We start from the raw sequence: 20,342 nt of genomic DNA, 5'->3' as shown, positions 1-20,342 counted from the left end.
TTCAGATAATCTCTGCAGGTGACTGATGTTCCCCTGAGATTGAGAACCATCCCTCTATTCTCTTGATCAGATGCCCCAAGTGGGTAAGGGAACAGGTTAAAAACCCAAATTCTCTACATGCTTTTAAAGCATGCACACAACAATATTTCCAAACGGCTATTAGTACAAAAGCCCAGGAGAGCTCAGAGGCTGGGCTGGGAGCTCCCAGGATCGTCTGCAGCCAGCGGTGAGGATGCCCCCTGAGAACAGTGCTTTCAGGCTCAGCGGGCTCCGCATAGAGGAAAGCAGAGTCCCTCTGCCAAGTACAGACTCGTCCAGCAAGAGCCTGGGGGGCCAATGACCTTTCAGGATCCCTGTGGAAAGACTCAATCACTCTTCAAAACTGCAGCCTGAGATGAAGCTACAGGGACAGGACAGGGCATGGGGGATGCTCCAGAAAGAAGGGGCATGCTCAGGAGGGCCTGTCTGCATTATGGCTTGACAAGGCTGGCCTGAAAGAGTTATAGGTATTGTATTACATTGGAAAATGGAGTATTCTTAATATAAATTCATGGTGAGGAAAAAAAAAAAACCGCTCACCTCCACAGCCAGCCGGCTGTCTGTATTATGGATCACTCAATTGTATTTCCACTCAACACTACGTGAGGGATTACCCCAAGCCATCGAGAAGTGTTCTGCATCAATAATGAGTCTAGATTGTGCCCAGAGAAGTAAGTCATGTTCCGAGCAAAGAGCAAGGGCCAGCTCTGCTTTGAGTCTCGTCTGCAGTTATAATTTTAGTTGATACAACGCTTTCCCACTGTTCAAGATTTTGGCGGCCCTTCTGCCCAAACGAAGACAAAATTCCCTTCATGTTTGGAAGCTTACTTTAGAGTATAGCAACGCAGTGTAGCGGGGGAAAACATGGGATTTATTATCAGAAGATTACATTTTTAATCTGATGCTGTCACATATTAGCAACTGATGTTGGCAAGCCATTAATCTTCCCAAAGCATAGTTTCCCTGGCTGGTAAATGAGAATAACAACAGCTGCTTTAATTAACCCATAGGGTCGTTCTCAAGACTCCCCTCCAAGAAAAATACTGCAAAAATGCCTTAGAAAAAAGCGTATGGTCTGTGCCTGGCTATATAAGTGATTATGCCCTTTGGAGCATTCATTTTAAAACCTCACTTCACAGCCACTGTAGAAATTCTGCTCCATCTGAAATGATGGCATTGACTCTCAGAATTATGTTTGGTTCTTAGAAAAAGGTCCCTTTCCGTCTGTCCTCAGTATCAGGCTTTAACACATCAGCCTGGTTTTTACAGCCTGCTGTCACAGAAGCCGCCCCAGCCCCATGGATGGTGGGACCATTCTTCAGTTGCTCAGTCCTGTGACCTCAGGGTCACCCATGACTCTTCAGTCATATCCATGTGAAGATGGACTCTTTATATTAACCCATCAGCAAAGCTTGCAGGCTCTGCCTTCAAAGTCCAGCCACAGTCTGACCCTCTCGCCCGCCTGTCTGGGCCACCGGGGTCAGCGCAGTGACTCTCTTCCCACTCTCCCTGCTCCAGCCTTACCCGTGGCCTGTTCTGTGCAGTGGTCCTTTAAGAAAAAAGTCAGTTCTCATGACTCCACTGCTCAGAACCCTGCGGTGACCCCTTCTGACTTAGATGCAACCACTGCGTGTGACTCCCACGAGGTCTGTCCTGGCTCATCGCCTGCCCGGTCCCCTGATCTCCTTGCCTTTCCTGAAACCTGCCGCACCCGCTCCTGCCACTGTTTGTGGATGCTGTACTTCCTTGGGTGTCATTCTTTCCAAACACCACGCGTCCACTCGTCTCTTTCTCCAGGGCTCTGCTCACTGTCGCCTTCTCTGACATGGCGAGGAAAATGATAAGCCCTCCGCACGCCCCAGATCAGCAGGCCCTCCCCATCCCCCTCATCCTGCTTTTCTCTGTACACTTTCTCCTGACATATTCATTTGTCTGTCTGTCTTGCCCCTCTTTCCTTCCGCCCTTGCCACCACATGTAAGCTTCACAAAAGCAGAAACTTGGTTTTACTCATTGTTACGTCCCCAGAGACTGGAAGAGTGCCTGACTCAGAGAGAGGGGACTAATGAATTATTCCACAGATCAGTGAACAAATGAATGAATGAATGGATGGATGGACGGATGACCGAAGTAGGACACATACGTGAATACATAAGCGGATATGCAGATAATCATGGTTATCTGATAATCTGACATTATGGTTACATGATAATCAATGATGTGGAACTTATTTTCTAATATTTATAGGCCATTTCTATCTTACCTTTTGTAACTTGTCTTTCCGTGTCTTTTGTTCATTTTTCCTACAGAGATGATAGTATTATTTTATTTTATGTGCTTTTTATATATTAAGACATTTTGCTCATAGACATGCTTTCTATTTTGAAATGTGCCCTGTAGGATAAAGTACTGCTTTCATTTAAGGTGTCTGAAATATCTTAAAAGATTAAAGAAGTCACTAATGTATGAATCATTTCCTTCTTCTGTTTCTCTGTTTCCACTTGGATTCTCAGAACTGGACGCTTGTGCTTTGGGCAAGCACGGTTGTGAACATTCATGTGTAAGCAGTGGAGACTCTTTCGTGTGCCGATGCTTTGAAGGGTATATACTCCGTGAAGATGGGAAGACCTGCAGAAGTAAGTTCTTATTGGAGTGGGTTCCCATTATTATGTCTGATCTCTGCCTGAATCCACTGGCCTGATCTCTGTGTAAATCAGTTACTCTCAAAAACTGTTGCCACAAGACCAGTAAATGTAATGTGGGATCCTAGATCAGGAAAAAACCGACATCAGGTTGAAAACTAAGAAAATGTAAATTAATTATGGGCTTTGTTTGATATTACTGTATCAGTATCGGTCCATTCATCATAACAAGCGTATCACACTAACATCAGATGTTAATACTAGTGGAATCTGGGTATGCGGTTTACAGGGAATCTGTGTACTATATTCTCAATTTTCCGTAGATCTCGAACTGTCCTAAAAAAAAAAAGAAAGCCTATTAAAAAGAAAACAAACAAATGGACAAGTGACACAAGTCAAAGCCAGAGCCACAACTGAAGGTGACGTGCCCTGTGACAGGAAACGAGAGGCTGGCGATGTGCTTTCCTGGAAGGATGTCCAGGCTGAAATCCGATTCTCTCAGCTTTTAGCGCTGCCATTAGTTAGCTAGGCAAGCTGCTTAACTTCTCTGAGCCTCTGCTTCTTTATCTTTAACAATATTGTTGCTACTGTTTCTGGTGGCACAAATCCCTCTTAGAGACCCCCTTTTGATGAGGCCATTCCCACATCTCAGAAAGCAAGGTCTTTTCCATAGGGCCAAGACACATCTCCGTCAAGTCAAAGGGGAGTGGGTAACCCCGAGCAAATGATTCCCACCCTTGTCAGTCATTTTCTCAAGCTTCTCAAAGTAGTTTACAAAGAGAAACTCACATTGATGCATTTGAAGAAAAGATGGGTACCTGAAAGTATTACTCTCATTTTTCATAAAGGAAAGGTAAGCCTGCAAGAGGGTAAGTGATTCTCCAAAGTCACGTTGTCAGGGAAGTGCCTAAAATGAGATTTCAGCGTCACTAATCCAGGTTGAGGTTTAATCTCCTAAGTAATCACGCCAGCGCCCGCGGAAGGCCCGTGATGGATTGCGTGTTTACGAGACACTGATGTAGATGCTGGTGGAGGGCGGTGGCTGTGACAGTGAGGAAGCTCGGAGGGTGAACCCGAAGCAGAGCCGCCGAGCTCAGATGGCCATGGAGTCCAGGGGCTGAGAAGGATGGATCCTCCCAGGTGAAGCCCAGGGAGAACTGACGTTGGTGACATTTTTAACTTTGCTGTCCTCAGGGAAAGATGTCTGCCAAGCAGTGGACCACGGCTGTGAGCATGCTTGTGTGAGCACTGGGGAGTCGTATGTCTGCAAGTGCATGGAGGGATTCCGGCTGGCCGAGGACGGGAGACGTTGCAGAAGTAAGTCACTTTGACTCAGGACAGTTAGAGAGCTTCATTTGACGTTGGAAGTTTTCCGTTATAGTCAGCGTCACTATTGTAAGTTCCTGCCTTGGATGCTCTGAAACTGTTGTGCTTGTGATCCGTCCACTGGACCCGCAGCGCTTCAGGAATTTCTCAGCCAGGGTCCTGAGTTGTCAGGCTCTTCGCTGCTTTCACTTTCTCCCAGTTGTAGCCCCTTTCCACAGGAGTTGTGTGGATGCCCAGAGCCTCGCAGAGTGCCTGGCTAGTCATTGGAAGGGATTAGAATCTGGGTCAGCAATCGCAATGAGGGTCAAAGCATAGTTGTAATGCTTTTGCTTCTTGGAAAACTTTGTAAGTAAGGGCAGAAGGTGAGAGAAGGGATGAAGGGTTTTTTTTTTGGGTGGGGGGGGGTCTGGTTTATCCATTAACATTTACTTCTGTGGGTCACTCAGAACAGATTATGAGAGTTTTCTTAGAAGGTATATTGCTCAGGGTTCTCCAGAGAACCAATGAAATGTATGTTTGTGTGTGTGTACATACATGTGTGTGTGTGGATAGATGATACATCAATAGATAAGGAATCTGCCGGACCAATAAAATGTATGTTTGTGTGTGTGTACATACATGTGTGTGGGTGGATAGATGATAGATCAATAGATAAAGAATCTTCCTGGCAGGTTGGTGACCCAGGGAAGAGCTGATATTGCAGCTCTAATCTGAAGGCAGTTTGGAAGCAGAATTCCCTCTTCTTTGGGGGAATTCAGTCTGTTTTTCTCTAAAGGTCTTCAAAATAGGGCCCACCCATATTATGGAGGATGATCTGATTTACTCAAAGGCTCGTGATTTAAATATTAGCTCATCTAAAGAAGTACCTTCATAGCAACATTTAGACCGTGTTTTATACAACAACCAGGAGCCATAACCTAGCCAAGGTGACGCATAAAATGAACCATCACAGCCCTGAGAGGGAGAGAGCGGGACACGTGAGCTCAGTGAAGTGGGCCATAGACGAGCATGGGGTCAGGACTTCCACCCCCCGTGAGATTCTGAGGTGTTAACCCCTACTTTGGGGGGGTCTTGACATGGTCTACTTGCTTTTGTGATACTCTGCTCCAGTGGGCAGGATGGCCCTTCTTTAGTTTAAAAAAGAAAAAAACTCATCTGCTGTGGAGGTTGATTTGGGGGAATTTCATCACAGATTCCTGAGATAACTTGCAGCTTCCACAGGTCAACACAGAGGGGCAAAGGAGAACTCACTCCTCATTATGCCTCCAGGAGGAAGGGCTTTTCTGCCTGTAGCAGGAAGTTCTATTTGCAAGACCGATTCCTGGGATGCCCGTGGGTCCATGGCCTGACTCTGCGGGGCGCCCTTCGCAAGGCTGTGTTTTGCCTTCATGCTGCGGTGTCCTTCTGCGGGGACCACGGCTACAGTTCCGCCAGTTATGTCTGCCTGAGCCGTTCGTTCATGCTTCTGTTTTTGTAAGCATGGAATGCATGTGTGCATCATTTCTACACTCAACACGCTTTTTTGCTCAATAGGGTGAGCTTATACAACTTGTACAACAGTAGGTTGAGGTTGTACAGTTGTACACAAGCCTCAACTTCTTCCTCTGAAATTTGGCTGCTAAATCAAATCCTCCCATTCCTCCTTCCAGAGGGATCTGTAGTCACTGATTCCAATTTTGTAGGTAGCTTCTCCTCTTAGGGAGCTAATGACAGAAAGGAACCAGAGAACAGAAGGCTTTCATACCGTGGAGGAGGACCACTCAGGACACTTCCTGACTCAGCCCTGTCGTTGAGGGGCTGTGTGACCTTGGGCCACACTGTCAAACTTTGTTTCTTCATGTATCCATTGGGCGTAACTATCCCTGCCCTCCTCTCTCCACAGGATGCTGTGAGGATTAAAGAGCTGTCACTACTCTGAAGAGTCTGAAGTGCCTCACACATGAGAACTCTACATTAGACAATTGAAACTGGGATGTCTATGGGGAAAAATCAGTAGGGTGGGAAAATCAAACCTCAAAGTACATTGAACAATTCTAAAAATTATTAAGAAATTCAGGACACCTGATCACTCAGCTTACCATTCAGTTTCATGGAAACGAGAGCTTTCTTAGAGGAGATTTCCTTTACTATGCCCTCTCCTGAGTATTAGACTGAAAGGGGGGATGTTATAGAGGAGGTTTGAATGGAGTTTTTAATGGTTTATTTCCATGATCTGTCCTGACATGACTGTTCAATCCAGCTCATTTCTACACTGATGGGGTTGCTTCACTTCCTATATTCCCCTCAGGGAAGGATGTCTGCAAATCGACCCACCATGGCTGTGAACACATTTGTGTTAACCGTGGCAACTCCTACATCTGCAAATGCTCAAAGGGATTTATTCTAGCTGAGGATGGAAGACGGTGCAAAAGTAAGTGATCTGAACTGGGTTTTTTTGCTTTAATTTGGTTTGGGAGCAATTGGTTTTTTGGAGTATTTGCAGGAAGTAAATTCCTCACCTCTGCTTCTACCATAGATATAAATGTGTATGCATAGACAAAGAATGGGGAAGAGAGCTTAACTGCATCTGTGAAAACACTTTTGGTTTCAGTTGACAGTAAGTTCACTGTCAGCTAAGAGGCTAGTGATCGTAGCTGAATATCAGGAATGAGGGAGGTAAGATTTGTGCTTTTAAACTTAAAAAATAATATCTCTAAAGTGGCAGAAAAAGCCTTGAGATATTTTATAATCTCAGAGTAGAGAACTTTCTAAACATGACATGAAACATAAAAAAAAAAAAAAAAGGAATATGTATAATGAGAGATTAAAGCTACAGTACATTTTTTACCTTTTAGTTATCAGAGTTCAGTAAGGAGTTGCCAACTCCTTACGTTGGCAAAGGTATGTTGTAATAGGCAATTGTAAATTTATCACTAGGTGTCTGAATTGGTACAACTTTTAGGAGGGCAGTTTGGCAAATATTTTAAAGGCAGTTCCTGCCCCGTCCTGGTGTCTGAGTGATTCCCTGGCCCAGCAAAGGGGCCACGTTTCCAGAGCTCTGAAGACAGAGGGTAACACCCCAAAGTATGGCCTCATTTCCACTCTAGCCTCATTGGCCGAGTAGCTGCCAAGAACAAAGGCCGCAGCTCCCAATACCTGGCAAACAAATTCGGAATTGCCTCAGGAACTGATTGCTTCTCTTAGGTAACCCCCGCCCCCAGGGTATTTGGGGAGGAGCTTTGAGAACAAGTTGGGGAGTGGCTGTCCTTCTATGAGACTGGAGAGATTCCACAAAAGAATCTGGATGTCATGGAGGAGACAGTGGTTCAGGCAGAGGAAGCAGCTGATGAGATTCCTAGAAAGCTGGAGAAATAGGAAAAGAAACACTTGAAGACGGAAAAGACTGGCTGCCATTGCCATGGCATCATCAGAAAAAAGCAGTGTGAGGAGTGTGAGGGGACAAGTGAAAGACCCAAAGAAAAGCCAAAGCCCCAGAAAGCTCCTCAGGAGGATGGAATGGAAGACCCATCTGTCTCCTTCTCCAAACCCAAGAAAAAGAAACCTTTTTCCAAGAAGCAGCTGGTTAGTAGTGATCTTGAAGAGACAGCCAGCAGTGGAAGTCTTTCCAAGTGGAAGAAATCTTCCCCCAAAGAGGAACCAGTTAGTGACCCAAAAGAGTCAGGTAACAAGAGGGTCCCCAGGAAGAAAGAGGAAAAACTCTTTTCTAAGGGGAAGCCACTCCGTAGTGAACCTGAAGATGCTGCTGCCAGCAAGAGCAGTGACTCCAAGTGAAAGAAAAAGCTCTGAAAGCTATCCCAGGAAACATAGAATGGACATTTCCCTAGTGGGGTGTAACTTGCAGAGTTATTTCCCTACTGGGCCATAACTTGCAGAGTTATTTCCCAATCATCCCCTAGAGCCCAATAAAAATAAAAACAAACTCACAAGAAAATAAATAAAGGAAGGCAGTTCCAGTTCTAGGAGTTTATGCCGCAGAGAAGTGCATGTGTTCACAGAACCACATGTGAAGGAATATTTTGTGCAGTGTTATTTGTAGAGCAAAAATGGGAAATAAGTGCCTATTTGTAAGATACTGATTAAGTAAATTATGGTGCAGCTATACATTAGAAAACTATACAGCTGGTAAAAGGAATGAAGCAAAACTTCCCTGGTGGTCCAATGGGTAAGAATCCACCTGCCAATGCAGGGTCCACAGGTTCAATCCCTGGTCCAGTAGGCTTCTACATGCTGCAGGGCAACCAAGCCTGTGCATCACAACTGCTGAGCCCACTTGCTGCAACTACTGAGGCCCATGCTCCTAGAGCCTGTGCTCAGCAATAAGAGAAGCCACTGAAGTGAGAAGCCCAGAGCACCGAAACAAAGAATAGCTCCAGCTAGCCTCAACAAAGACCCAGCACAGCCAAGAATAAATAAATAAATATATAAAAAAGGAATGAAGCAGCTCTCAATATATCCTCAAGATATTTTAAGTGAAAAAAGCATGGTGTCGAGTGGTTTTTATAGTGCTACCATTGATGTATTTTGCAAAAGGCTCCCTCTAACATACTGTCTCAAGATAGACATCGCTATAGAGGTAGACATAGATAGAGAGATATAGATATAGATAACCTTTGTAGTGTTTGAACTTTGTTCCATGTGCATGTAATTTTTTTTTTTTTTAAATAAAAGTTAAAGGATAGAGAAAAAATCTAGAAAGCATCATGGTGAGGAAGTTCAGTATGATGTCAAGTGAAAAATAAAGGAAAAAACTGGGGATCTATGTAGAAAAAAAAGACTCGAGGTACCCTTCAAATACCAAAGTGACAGTCACCTCATCCATTATTTATAGGACATCCCCCAAGCCCTGGGGAAAGAAAGGACATTGGAGAAGAGCCACAACTTGGTACAAGGACAAAGACACCTTGTCTCAGAGAAACTGTGTGATTAATTCGTTAAGATCATGAGCTTTGATCTTACAGATTTCCGTGGATTTGAACCCACTATTCCTACATTTGTGTGACCTTGGAGAAATTATTTAAGTTCTCTGGGATCTCAGTTTCTTTCTATAATATTAGGATAACACTTTACAGAATCGTCATAAGAAATACATGACACTGTGTGTTTACATGTGTTTAGCTCAACGCTGGCACCTCCTCAGTGCCTGACAAATGATAGCTACTGTCATCCTCACCGCAGAGCTGTGAAAAGATGGGGCTTTGGTGGTAAGGCGGTGAGTTCCTTATCAGAAGAGGTGTTCAGGCCCTGGCTGAATGAATGGCTATAGAGATGCATATAAAGATATGGGCAACAGGGGGGCTGGACCAGTGACCTTTAAAGGTCTTGTCCAAACCCGAATTTCTGAAACTCTGTGAAAATTAAGTTCAGAAAGCAAATCACAGCTTGTTCCAGTCTCACTGACTTAACCACCAAAAGAAAACATCCAAGGAAAGCTGAGTGACCTTCCTGTAAATAGGTAGCCAGCAAGCCGGGCTGTCTTTAAAGTGAAAACACGGCACCTCCCGCCCTGGTGCTATTCCACTCCATCTAGGATTCTTGTCTCCTGCTGGAGTCGTCTGCTCCGCTCCCTGCAGGGAGGCTGCAGGTGTTCGTTTTATTCTCTAAGAAAATAATATATGAGGGAAAAGAGAAAATAGATTCGCCGCTGAAAAATTATTCCACTATTTCTGAAATCTGCTAGAGAGCCAGGTGCACACTGCCTGAGAGTCAGGCTATGAATGTAAATGAAGTTCTGAATTGGCCATTTCCTCTTTCTCTAACAAGAGGTCAATAGGTTGAGTAATGAGGACAAGCGCTTAAATGGGGAAAGAAAGGAAGCCAACTCTTACAACATATATACTCAATTATTTTAGCGTGTTAGTCGAGCCAAGAACAGAAATATTTTTGCATGTGTGTGTCTTTACTTCCTACTATTGCTGTGCTTCACTTTCAAGTATTAGACAGCTGCCTTGAAATGTAAAAGAGAATGTTATATTGCATACTGTAGACTGTTTGAAATGAGATCATCCATTTGGGATCTGTAAATTTTTCTTATGCAGCCCTAAATAACAAAAAATATCTCTATACCCAGCTTGCTAACATATTTGCATAAAGCTTTTACTGTCAGCCATCTGAGGTGCCTGGAAAGCGTCCATGTAGGTAAAGAATTCACAGTGATAACTCATTTTAAACTTCAAACGGTCAATGATGGGGCCCTGGCGGTCCAGTGGTTGGGACTCCTGCTGTCACTGCCAAGGGCCTGGGTTTGGTCACTGGTCAGCTAGGTAGGATCCCATAGGCTGTGCAACGGGGCCCAGAAATTAAAAAAAATGGTAAAGAGGGTACTTAGTGGTTGTACTACCAAATGGACACCACCCCCTTCGTGTATTTTGTCAACAAGCATTTATTGAACAACTATTGTGTGCCAGGTATCGGAAGTAGAGAAACTGATGAGAAATGGCCCCTGTTGAGCAGGAGCTGGTGGCCTGGAGGCGGGAGCTGACCCTCCGTTAGCCGGCCGCTGCCCAGGGTGGAGTGCTGCGCGGGACACACGGGGGCTGTGAACTGCGTGGGGAGGGGCTGTGTCTCTGCCACTCGCAGCCCCGCCTCGCTGACTGCCTTACACAAGCAGGAGCTCAATAAACAACGTTTGCTGACCAGATTAGTCATGTGAGGGCTACACAGAGTAACGAACACAAGCTGGGTTACGAGGACATCTCCCTAGAAGATCGAGGTGACTGAGCTGAACTGGAAGAATCTCCAAGTCCGTTGTGTGCCGGATGCCAGCCCTGGGGTGATGTCACCCTCCTGGAGTAAGCTTTTTGGAATCTTTTTGGGGTGCTATCAGACTCTGCAGGGTACTCTACACACAGTCCCTCTGAGGCCCGACTGCTGGTGATCTGGGGTACACTGTGGGTCTGGTTTCCAATTTGTATATCTGCCATGTGTTTTTGCTTGTGGAAAATACTATTTTTAACAATTTGACAAGCCACACATACAGGCAACTGTGAACATTATGGTTGGTTGTGACTCTTCTGACACTTTCTGCCTATCCTGTGTTACTATCTAAAGAATAACGGTAGCTCTCCAAAATAGCTATGCCTCCAGTGGAAGAGTAATTTTCTTCTCCTCTTGTGCATAATGATTTTTTTTTTAATCATTTAACCATTACAACTTTCCTTTTATTCCTGTAGGATGCACTGAAGGCCCAGTTGACTTGGTTTTTGTGATCGATGGGTCCAAGAGCCTTGGAGAAGATAATTTTGAGATTGTGAAGCAGTTTGTCACTGGAATTATAGATTCTTTGGCGATTTCTCCCAAAGCTGCCCGAGTAGGGCTGCTCCAGTATTCCACGCTGGTCCGCACAGAGTTCACCCTGAGAAACTTCAGCTCAGCCAAAGACATGAAAAAAGCCGTGGCCCACATGAAATACATGGGCAAGGGCTCTATGACCGGGCTGGCCCTGAAACATATGTTTGAGAGAAGTTTTACCCAGGTAGAAGGGGCCCGGCCTCTCTCCACACGGGTGCCCAGAGTGGCCATCGTCTTCACGGATGGACGGGCTCAGGACGACGTCTCCGAGTGGGCCAGTAAAGCCCAGGCCAATGGTAATATGGGATGGGGGTGTGTTTTACACCACTCAGGGTTCAGGTTTCGTAAACTCGCGTGGTGTTCACATTGGGGTCCGGGGGCGCATGGGAGTGAGATTGCTTGAGGGGACAGAGTGGCTTCCTGTCACCCCAGTTACACACCTTTACTAAACTGCCACCTAGTGGCCTTAAAGGGACCCCACAGGAGTTAAAGGACGCGGGGAGGAGGCCAAAGTCTTGTGCACACAGGTGACACCTGAGCAGTCGTCTCCTGTGATGCTTTACCAGCCAGGCTGTGACCTCCAGAGCAGAGACTCAATCCTACATGTGCTGTTTAACCAGAAAAATAAACAATGCTTCCCAGACACTGGTCTGGTTGTTTTAGAATCACCTGAAGAACTGGATAAAAATAGATTCCTAGTAGGAGGAGCTCTTACCAATAGTTTTTTTAATTTTTAAAATTTTTATTGGAGTAATATACCTTTTTTTTTTTTTAAAGCAACGCTACCAGTGAACATACTGGGAGTGCAGTAGCCTTAAGATAGTGAATAGTCTTGTGTTTGCAGGAGGCAAAAGTGAGCTTTTGAGAAAATAAAAATGTCAGACGAGATCATGACTCTTAAACTCTGTTGCTCAGTAAAGCTTAGCCTCTTTGAGGTTTGTCTGACTCCACGTATAATGCAGGGCGGACTTGAGGTTGCTTTAGATGTTTGACTATGTTGCTTTTGAGATTTGACTACAGATGTCAAATGTGGCAGAGGAATATGGCTCTTGGCAAAAGAAACCCCAAAGCTAGGATGGTTGGTAGACAGCTTGAGGGGCAGTGTCTGGACTCCTTGGGAAGATGGGAAGACCTGAGGGTTATGAAGCAGTTTGCTTCAACGCTGCTTTCTTTAAGAACCTGTCGAGAGCACATTGCTTCAGCGGTTCCTATGAGGGGGAAAGTGTATGCACCAACGTTATGGACTCGGTACCTCAGTCAGGCCTGGAATATACCACTTGTGTGATTAATCCTTGCTGAGTGAATGAACAAAGGATCAAAGTGCTGAAGTGCCACTGGCGAGCTCCGTTCCTCCTCACAGAAAGGCTGGTTCACATCAACCTTCAGTCACCCTCTTTGTGAAGGGGGCCATTTTACTGATATTGCTTATTTCACTCTTTATTTTTTCTAAGCCCCCAAAGCGCAGGAGCCCCAAAAAGTGTCCTGCCTGAATCAGCTGGGCAGATTGTAAAACTGGCTGCTCACACCTGGTTTCCCTGCTTCGGGACTAGCTTAGCTGAGCTCCTGTCAAACCCACCAACCCCTCTAGCCTGCATTCTTAGCATGTACTGGGGCAACACCTTGTCTCCAAAGACAGTGGTTAGTCCTTTTATTTATCTCATGGAAGCCAACCTACCTTACTCTCTCCCCCACTCAAATTTCCACAAATCCTCCAAAGGGGGTGGTGGGAGAAACAGATATGTTCTTGAATCAACAAGACTTACCTGAAGTGACTTCCTCTGATTAATTTAATTAATCCTATGTATAATGAACACAATCTTAAAATAGTAGTTATCCTTTTTAGGAGACTGTGTGTAAAGTCACTGGGCTCTCAAACAAATATGCTGAACTTGGCTGTTGACCTTACATAGACTTTAGGATGAGGCACAATTCTTGCCTTTTGACTTAAAGAACCATTTTTATGTCTATTTAAAAAAAAAATCTAGTTTAATGATTTAGCCAGAGTAAGATATCTGCTGAGAAATGTTGACAATCAAGCAGAACTTAAGTTCTTATTAATGTTTAATTTTCAAATGAAGAGAATACTGGAGAAGGGAATCTAATGATTAATTTTGTTTATAAAAACTTTTGGAACAATCTCATATGCCTGTTGAAATCTAAAGTTGCTACTTGTGTTTGTTTTTTTTTTTTTTTTTACATAAGGAATTTCCAGTGGTCTGCAGATTCTCCTTTTCAGCTTAGCATCTTCTTACAAGGCTTTATCCTCCCAAGAGGGGTGGGCAGAGTAGTTTCATTTGGCTGCAGGTCACTTAAGGTTGCTATCACATAAGTTACTATCTTTGACAAACAGAAACTAGGTTACAAGGTCATAAACTGACCCATTTCTTAGAATTCTCCCAGAAGAGATTCTTATTTAGTAAGCCATGAGATAGTGTTCTTTTTCACTTTATCCAGAGGACTAATTCAGGGAAAGTTGAAGATGCGCTAATGAGCTTGTCCAGAGCTGAGCAGGTTGGTGGTGTAGTTCCCCAGCCTCTCAGTGCCTCACCTTCCTCTCCTGGATCACTGTCTTTTGCTCACAAGGCCAAAATAAAACTGGTGGAAAAGAAAGGGAGCTGACGTGGATGCCCCACATCACACCGATTATTAATATCTAGCTGGCTCCGAGTGCAGAACACACAGCTTCCAGATGCTGGGAATACAACTCTCCCTACTGTGTTTTGTTTTTTTTAAGTTGGCTTACAACGTGTATTAGTTTCAAGTGTATAGCAAAGTGATTCAGATCATACAGACATATTTTATATATATGTGTGTATATATAAAACAGACAATAAGGTCCTACTATGTGCAGTATCTTCAAACTCTTCTCCATTATACAAGATATTGACCGTAGTTCCCTGTGCTATACAGTAGGACCTCATCGTCTGTTTTATATATAGTAGTGTATATGTTACATACCCAAGCTCCTGTGTTACCCCTTCCCCTTTGGTAACCTTACATTTGTTTTCTGTGCCTGTGTAACTACCCTGTTCTTCATTTGCTTTGCACCTTAGGTATAACTATGTATGCTGTTGGGGTAGGGAAAGCCATTGAGGAAGAACTACAAGAGATCGCCTCTGAGCCCACAGAAAAGCATCTCTTCTATGCGGAAGACTTCAGCACAATGGGCGAGATAAGTGCTAAACTGCAGAAGGGCATATGTGAAGGTACTGCAGGTGACGCCTAGGGGAGACCTTAGCAGACACAGCAGCGTGAACCCTTGGGTGGGAAATTCTCAATCCGTTCCTTCAAAGTGCTCAGAAAAGTGCCTCCCTCGTGGGCAGGGCCAGTGCTGTCTGGGAACAGTAAGCACAAAAAGCAGAATAGGGGAGAGAGAAGACAATAATAGCTCACATTGAAAATGAAAGTATTAGTCACTCAGTCGTGCCCGACTCTCTGAGACCCCACGGACTACAGCATGCCAGGCTTCCTTGTCCTTCACTATCTCCCGGAGCTTGCTCAAACTCATGTCCATTGAGTTGGTGATGCCATCCAACCATCTCATCCTCTGTCATCCCCTTCTCCTCCCACCTTCATCTTTCCCAGGATCAGGGTCTTTTCCAATGAGTCGGCTCTTTGCAGCAGGTGGCCAAAGTATTGGAACTTCAGCCTCAGCATCAGTCCTTCCAATGAATATTCAGGATTATTTCCTTTAGGGTTGACTGGTTTGATCTTGCTGTCCAAGGGACTCTCAAGATACTATACTTATTAGCTATTATAATAACACTAATAAATTGCTTGAGCAGTTGCTGTGCTGAGCGGTGTAGTCAGTGTTTTAACACATGGCATACTTAATCCTCACAAAAACCCTATGGAGATGATCATGTAACTACAACCAACCATTATATAAATCAGGAAAGCTGATGCACAATTTCAGGATACACCTGTAATTAGAGTGAGAAGGGATGGTAGTCCTTCCAAGCCCACTGAAAAAAATTTTAAAAATGCCTCCTGCATGGACTGCTTCAGTTCACAGAACATCAGACTGCCCTTTGGAACTTAGATGTTCTTGTGTATAGGAGCCCCTGGTGCTTTTCTCCGGTTCACCGTTGTGCCGGTGTGCTTACATAGAGCAGTTCTCCCAGGTTTGTCTGACTCCATGTATAATGCAGGGGGACCGGAAAAACAGTTCTGCCCATTTTTCCTTTTATTCCTGTCCCAGGTTCCGTGGCCAGTAAAATCCCGGTCAAAGTGATGTGTCTTATTCCTCCCCAGGAAAGAGCACTGGGATGAAGGGGGCCAGGAAGGGAAGGAAGCCCTCTCGGATTTCTAATGCAACTTGATGTTTAGCCTCTGAGCTCTTTCATTTAAGTGGAGCTACTGCCAATGCAACTTAATAACTGGACAAACTTTTTTCCCACTCTACTTTCTAGACATAACATTTAGGGGGACATTTTTAAGTAAGAAGATGCATTTAAGGGGTCCACGCTTCTCTTACTAGAGAGAACACCTCTGGAAGGTCTTGGGTTATTGGGGGTAACCACCTGCTTTTCTGAATTGGTGGTGTTACTGAATCAAACTTGAAAATCCTGGGTGGTGGCAGGCAGGTAAACAGTTGGTCTGGGACCACTTTCCTAAGAACACACGCACCCATGTAGACAACTGTCACTCTTCTGGTCATCTTTTACCTCTCAGCTCTGGAAGACTCTGATGGAAGACAGGACTCTCCAGCAGGGGAACTGCCAAAGAGGGTCCACCAGCCAACAGGTATATTTTTTAAAAGCAATATTTTTGGAATCTTTGGTGGCTGCTTCCACCATGGTTTCCCCTCAGACAAATGAAGTGTAAGTAAGAAACATTTGAATTACATTAACTATGGCTTTCCCCCCTCCATCACATAGGAAACATTTTACTCTACCCTTTTTTTAGCCATAGTTGCTAAGAGCCTCTCTGCTGATGGTCTTTCTGCCATAGTATGTCCTAAAGTAAAGCTATGTACCTCATTCTAGGAATAATAAGTACCCTACCCTGACAGCTGATGGCTGTTTTTTATAACCACAACCATGTTAAACAGGTTTGACTTCAGTGTTCTTTCTCTCTACAGAATCTGAGCCAGTCACCATAAATATCCGAGACCTACTTTCCTGTTCTAATTTTGCAGTGCAACACAGATATCTGTTTGAAGAAGACAATCTTGCACGGTCTACACAAAAAGTTTTCCATTCGACAAAATCCTCAGGTAATTCCAAGTAAAATATTACTATAAGGTAGCTGGCTATCAGCCTCTCAACTTGCCAACAAACTCAGCTTAAGGGAGGACAGGAAAGGAGCAAGTAGGCGGTAGGTGGGGTGGGGAATAGAAGACCTAAAGAAAAGAGAACTAAAAAAATAAACTAGAAGAAACTGCAGTAGCCTTCCCTCAGTCCACAATAAAGGCCACTTCAGCAGTGGACGCATATACAGCTCTTTCCTGATATCTACTGGGTCTGGCTGCATGGAGAAAGTTGAACATTGCTTTCATTGTGGTTTCCTCCACGTGCTGATTCAGTCCTATCACCATGTGTCTGGGAAGTCTGGTGGGTTATGGAGGTGAACACTTTCCATCTGCTCTCTTAGGAAGTCCTTTGGAAGAAAAACAGGATCAATGCAAATGTGAAAACCTTATAATGTTCCAGAACCTTGCAAATGAAGAAGTAAGAAAATTAACGCAGCGCTATATCCTTTTCTAATGTTATGCCTCTGTATGAAATGCAAAGAACACTATCAAAACCTCAAACATTTCTATATATGGGTATATATCAAATGAAGTCACTTCTATAAAGTCAAGAATAGTGAACTCCAGGAAAGGCTATTTCTTAAGCAGTCTGACAGGTGCTTGAAAGCCGAGGGCAAGCCAAACTGCTGGCACGGGTCAAGCTATCTGTGGTTGGTTCTAGGAGGTTGAGCAGTAAGGCCAGTTAGCCAGTCAGTATGCAGAGTAAAGAAAAAAACATGTTTACTTAATTCCCTCTCTGCTGGGAGGAAATGAAAGATAAATCTGAAGTGCATCAAAGATACAGTACATGTAGGCAAAGATACAGATACAGATCTGAAGTGCATCAGAGATACAGTACATGTAGGCAAAGAATGCTGTAGAATGAAGAGGTTTCAAATTCTACCTAAATTCCAAAGCTCTCCTTTGGCCCCAAGCCACCCTGCAGCCACATTTGGTCAGTATATAGTTTCTAGAGGACTGGAGTTGGGATTTTTTCATTTGGCAGCAGAGAGATTTTATATCAGCACTCTAAGATGAGACATTCTACCGAGGGAACAGCAGGATCCAATGATTCATTAAAATAGTATTACAAATAAAAGGAATGCTTTGGGATGATGGAGAAATGAGATTCAGTGCTTTTATGCACTGAACACTCTGCCAACTAGTCTGAACTTAAAACTGTAGTAAGCTTACTAAAACTGCCTGATATCTAGCTGAACACATATCAACTAAAGGGAAATGGTGTAATTCTGAACTATTTCTGTGCCAGTGGTTTATAAATAACAGCATATAACCATTTTCTTCCTGAAAACTGGAAATATGCTTCATAAAGGAAAGCAAAATAATCTGACCGTGGTTAATCTAGATGATGAATCCAGGCTCTCATTCTGCCATGCAGGGGGCAGGTGGAGGGCACTAAGAAGCTTCAAGAAGGAAGACAAATGTTTATTCTAATGCTGCTCTTATTGTTTAGTTGCTAAGTTGTGTCCAACTCCTTGCGACCCCATGGACTGTAGCCTGCTAGGCTCCTCTGTCCACGGGATTTCCCAGGCAAGAGTACTGGAGTGGGTTGCCATCTCCTTTTCCAGGGCATCTTCCCGACTCAGGGATTGAACTCCTGTCTCCTGCACGGGCAGGTGGATTCTTTACCGCTGTGCCACCAGGGACGCCCTAATGAGCCTCTGGTCTGCCTTTTCCCAGCCCGCCTCAGGGTTTATTTCACAAGGTACTAAGGAAGTTATATGCGTCAGACGTCCTCAAGGCTGCTACCCTATGGTCTCATCTGGCCTCATGGGTGAAAACTCCCCATCTTCTTCTCTTCTGATGTCGTATCTTACTTTCCAAGACCTAATCCTTTTTTTTTTTCCTCCTCTCCTCATTCCCAGCATCATCAGTTCAGCTCCCAGAGGCGTGCTATGGTAAAATAAGCAACAGGGGAGTGAGCAGAACTAAAATTTTTAAAAAGAAAAGTTTGAACTATCTGGATTTAATGTTAAAGAAAAAAAAGTATTTAACCCAACACAGATCTATAGTCTTAATAGTATGTACTAATGGGTTACTATAAACTTTTAAGTCAGAATTACAGAAATGGAAAAAACAAAAGCCCTGTACTTTGCAGGACACAAATTCTTTTGTAGATAAATCAAGTTGTATTTGAATGTAAATAGGCCATTCAGATTCCTCTTCCTTAATTTGAGATTTACTAGAAGAAATGACACAGAGAATGGAAGCCCTGGAAAATCGCCTGCGATACAGATGAAGATTCAAAATGCTCTATGTATTTGTACATCATTGTATCAAGGATTACAGTGAAAACAGTTCAGAGCCCCCAAAGCTCAGGCTATCATTAATTCTGTAAGGTTGTAAAGTAAAACAACAAGAGTTGAGAAAGCTGGTTTGCTATAGAAAAGGCAGAAAGTACACACTAACTTGTATAAATTCATTGAGAAAAGAAAAAACAACCTATCAGAATCCTAAAATGAGTTTTATCAAGTGAGAAGAAATAAGCTATGCAAGATACTCTGTAACATACTGTGGACACAATTTGCTTTGGTCTTGTTCTGCCTTAGTGTTATAATATCATTTGACAACAAAATAAAATCTGCAGTCTTACAGACTTAACTTCCATAGAACACTGGCCATGGGAAAGCTATTTTTTTTTTTTATCAGACTTTACCTTGATATATGTATATGGATGTATGCATAAAATCATAGAACATATGTACTTGTATAAGAAGTTAGATTTTTTATACAATATTAAAATTCACTTCAGAGAACAGTATTCTGTGTAAAATTCTTAATCTTAAATGCAAGATATTGTATACATGAGAAATGGCTGAGATACATATGAAAAAAAATGTTGAATCTCACTGATAATCAGGAAAACGCAGGTTAAAGCCATCAACTTGGCAAAAGTTAGTGTCTGACTACAGTGTTGATAAGGCTGAGGAAACATGGGCCTCTCACACACTGCTAGTGAGAACACAGATGGGCCGTCCCTGGAGAATAATCCGTCCCTACCTAGTGAAACTGAAAATGCAGCCCTACCCTGTACTCTAGCAACTGCACTTACAGGTATCTAACTAGATGATTTTAGCACATACATAGGAGGAGGCCTGTATGAGAATGTTACTAGAGTTTGCAAAAGTAACAAATTACAAATAACCTAATCACCGCCAGAGCGGGAACAGATAAATTGTGGTATGATCCATACCTCAGAAATACTATGCAACATTTAAAAGAAAGTACTCAATCTACATGTACATGGTAAAACTTGAAAACAAAGATAAATTTTAAAAGCCAATGGGAGGACTTCCCTGGTGCTCCAGTGGTGAAGAATCTGACTGCCAATGCAGGGGACATGGGTTCAACCCCTGGTCCGGGAAGATCCCACATTCCTTGGAACAACTACGCAAAATGTGCCACAACTACTGAGCCTGTGCTCCAGAGCCACAGAGCCGCCAACTACGGGGCCCACAGGCAGCAACTACTTAAGCCCAAGCGCCAAGAGCGTGTGCCCCGCAACAAGAGAAGCCACTGCAGAGAAGCCCGAGCACTGAAACTACAGAAAGCCCATCCCCAGCAACGAAGACCCAGCACAGCCAAAAAAAATAACCATAATGATAAATAAATTAAAAAACAAAAATCCTCCCAAAGGGCAGTGTAGGAAGACCATCTCCTAGGCTTCAATCTTATCTGGAAACCATCTAATTCTTTCCAAGAATAAAAGTATAAAAGTTGTGATTCAAAGTATTAAACCTTCAGTTTACATTTATATTTGAGTCTTTCATGTGATCCTGAAAACGGGTTTTCATCC

The 20,342-nt window shown here is 43.7% G+C and overlaps 1 protein-coding gene across 2 annotated transcripts in view; it reads left to right on the top strand.

The window, feature by feature from the left end:
- MATN2 (matrilin 2) overlaps window positions 1–19,307 on the top strand; it is a 162,954-nt gene extending 143,647 nt beyond the window's left edge. Inside the window, exons 11-19 of one of the 2 annotated variants that reach the window (XM_061123699.1) lie at window positions 2,551–2,673; window positions 3,874–3,996; window positions 6,293–6,415; window positions 11,175–11,588; window positions 14,346–14,498; window positions 15,967–16,038; window positions 16,433–16,510; window positions 16,888–16,986; window positions 18,730–19,307. In XM_061123699.1, coding sequence (XP_060979682.1) covers window positions 2,551–2,673; window positions 3,874–3,996; window positions 6,293–6,415; window positions 11,175–11,588; window positions 14,346–14,498; window positions 15,967–16,038; window positions 16,433–16,510; window positions 16,888–16,986; window positions 18,730–18,785 — 1,241 coding nt within the window. In that variant the 3' untranslated portion in view covers window positions 18,786–19,307. Of the gene's footprint in view, window positions 1–2,550; window positions 2,674–3,873; window positions 3,997–6,292; window positions 6,416–11,174; window positions 11,589–14,345; window positions 14,499–15,966; window positions 16,039–16,375; window positions 16,511–16,887; window positions 16,987–18,729 lie in introns of both variants that reach the window. The other variant, XM_061123698.1, reaches the window with a different exon arrangement.
- The last annotated feature ends 1,035 nt before the right edge of the window (window positions 19,308–20,342 follow it).

This window comes from Dama dama, chromosome 21, assembly GCF_033118175.1.
Source record: "Dama dama isolate Ldn47 chromosome 21, ASM3311817v1, whole genome shotgun sequence".
Taxonomy (NCBI): Eukaryota; Metazoa; Chordata; class Mammalia; order Artiodactyla; family Cervidae; genus Dama; species Dama dama.
This window is presented reverse-complemented; position numbering and strand designations above follow the sequence as displayed.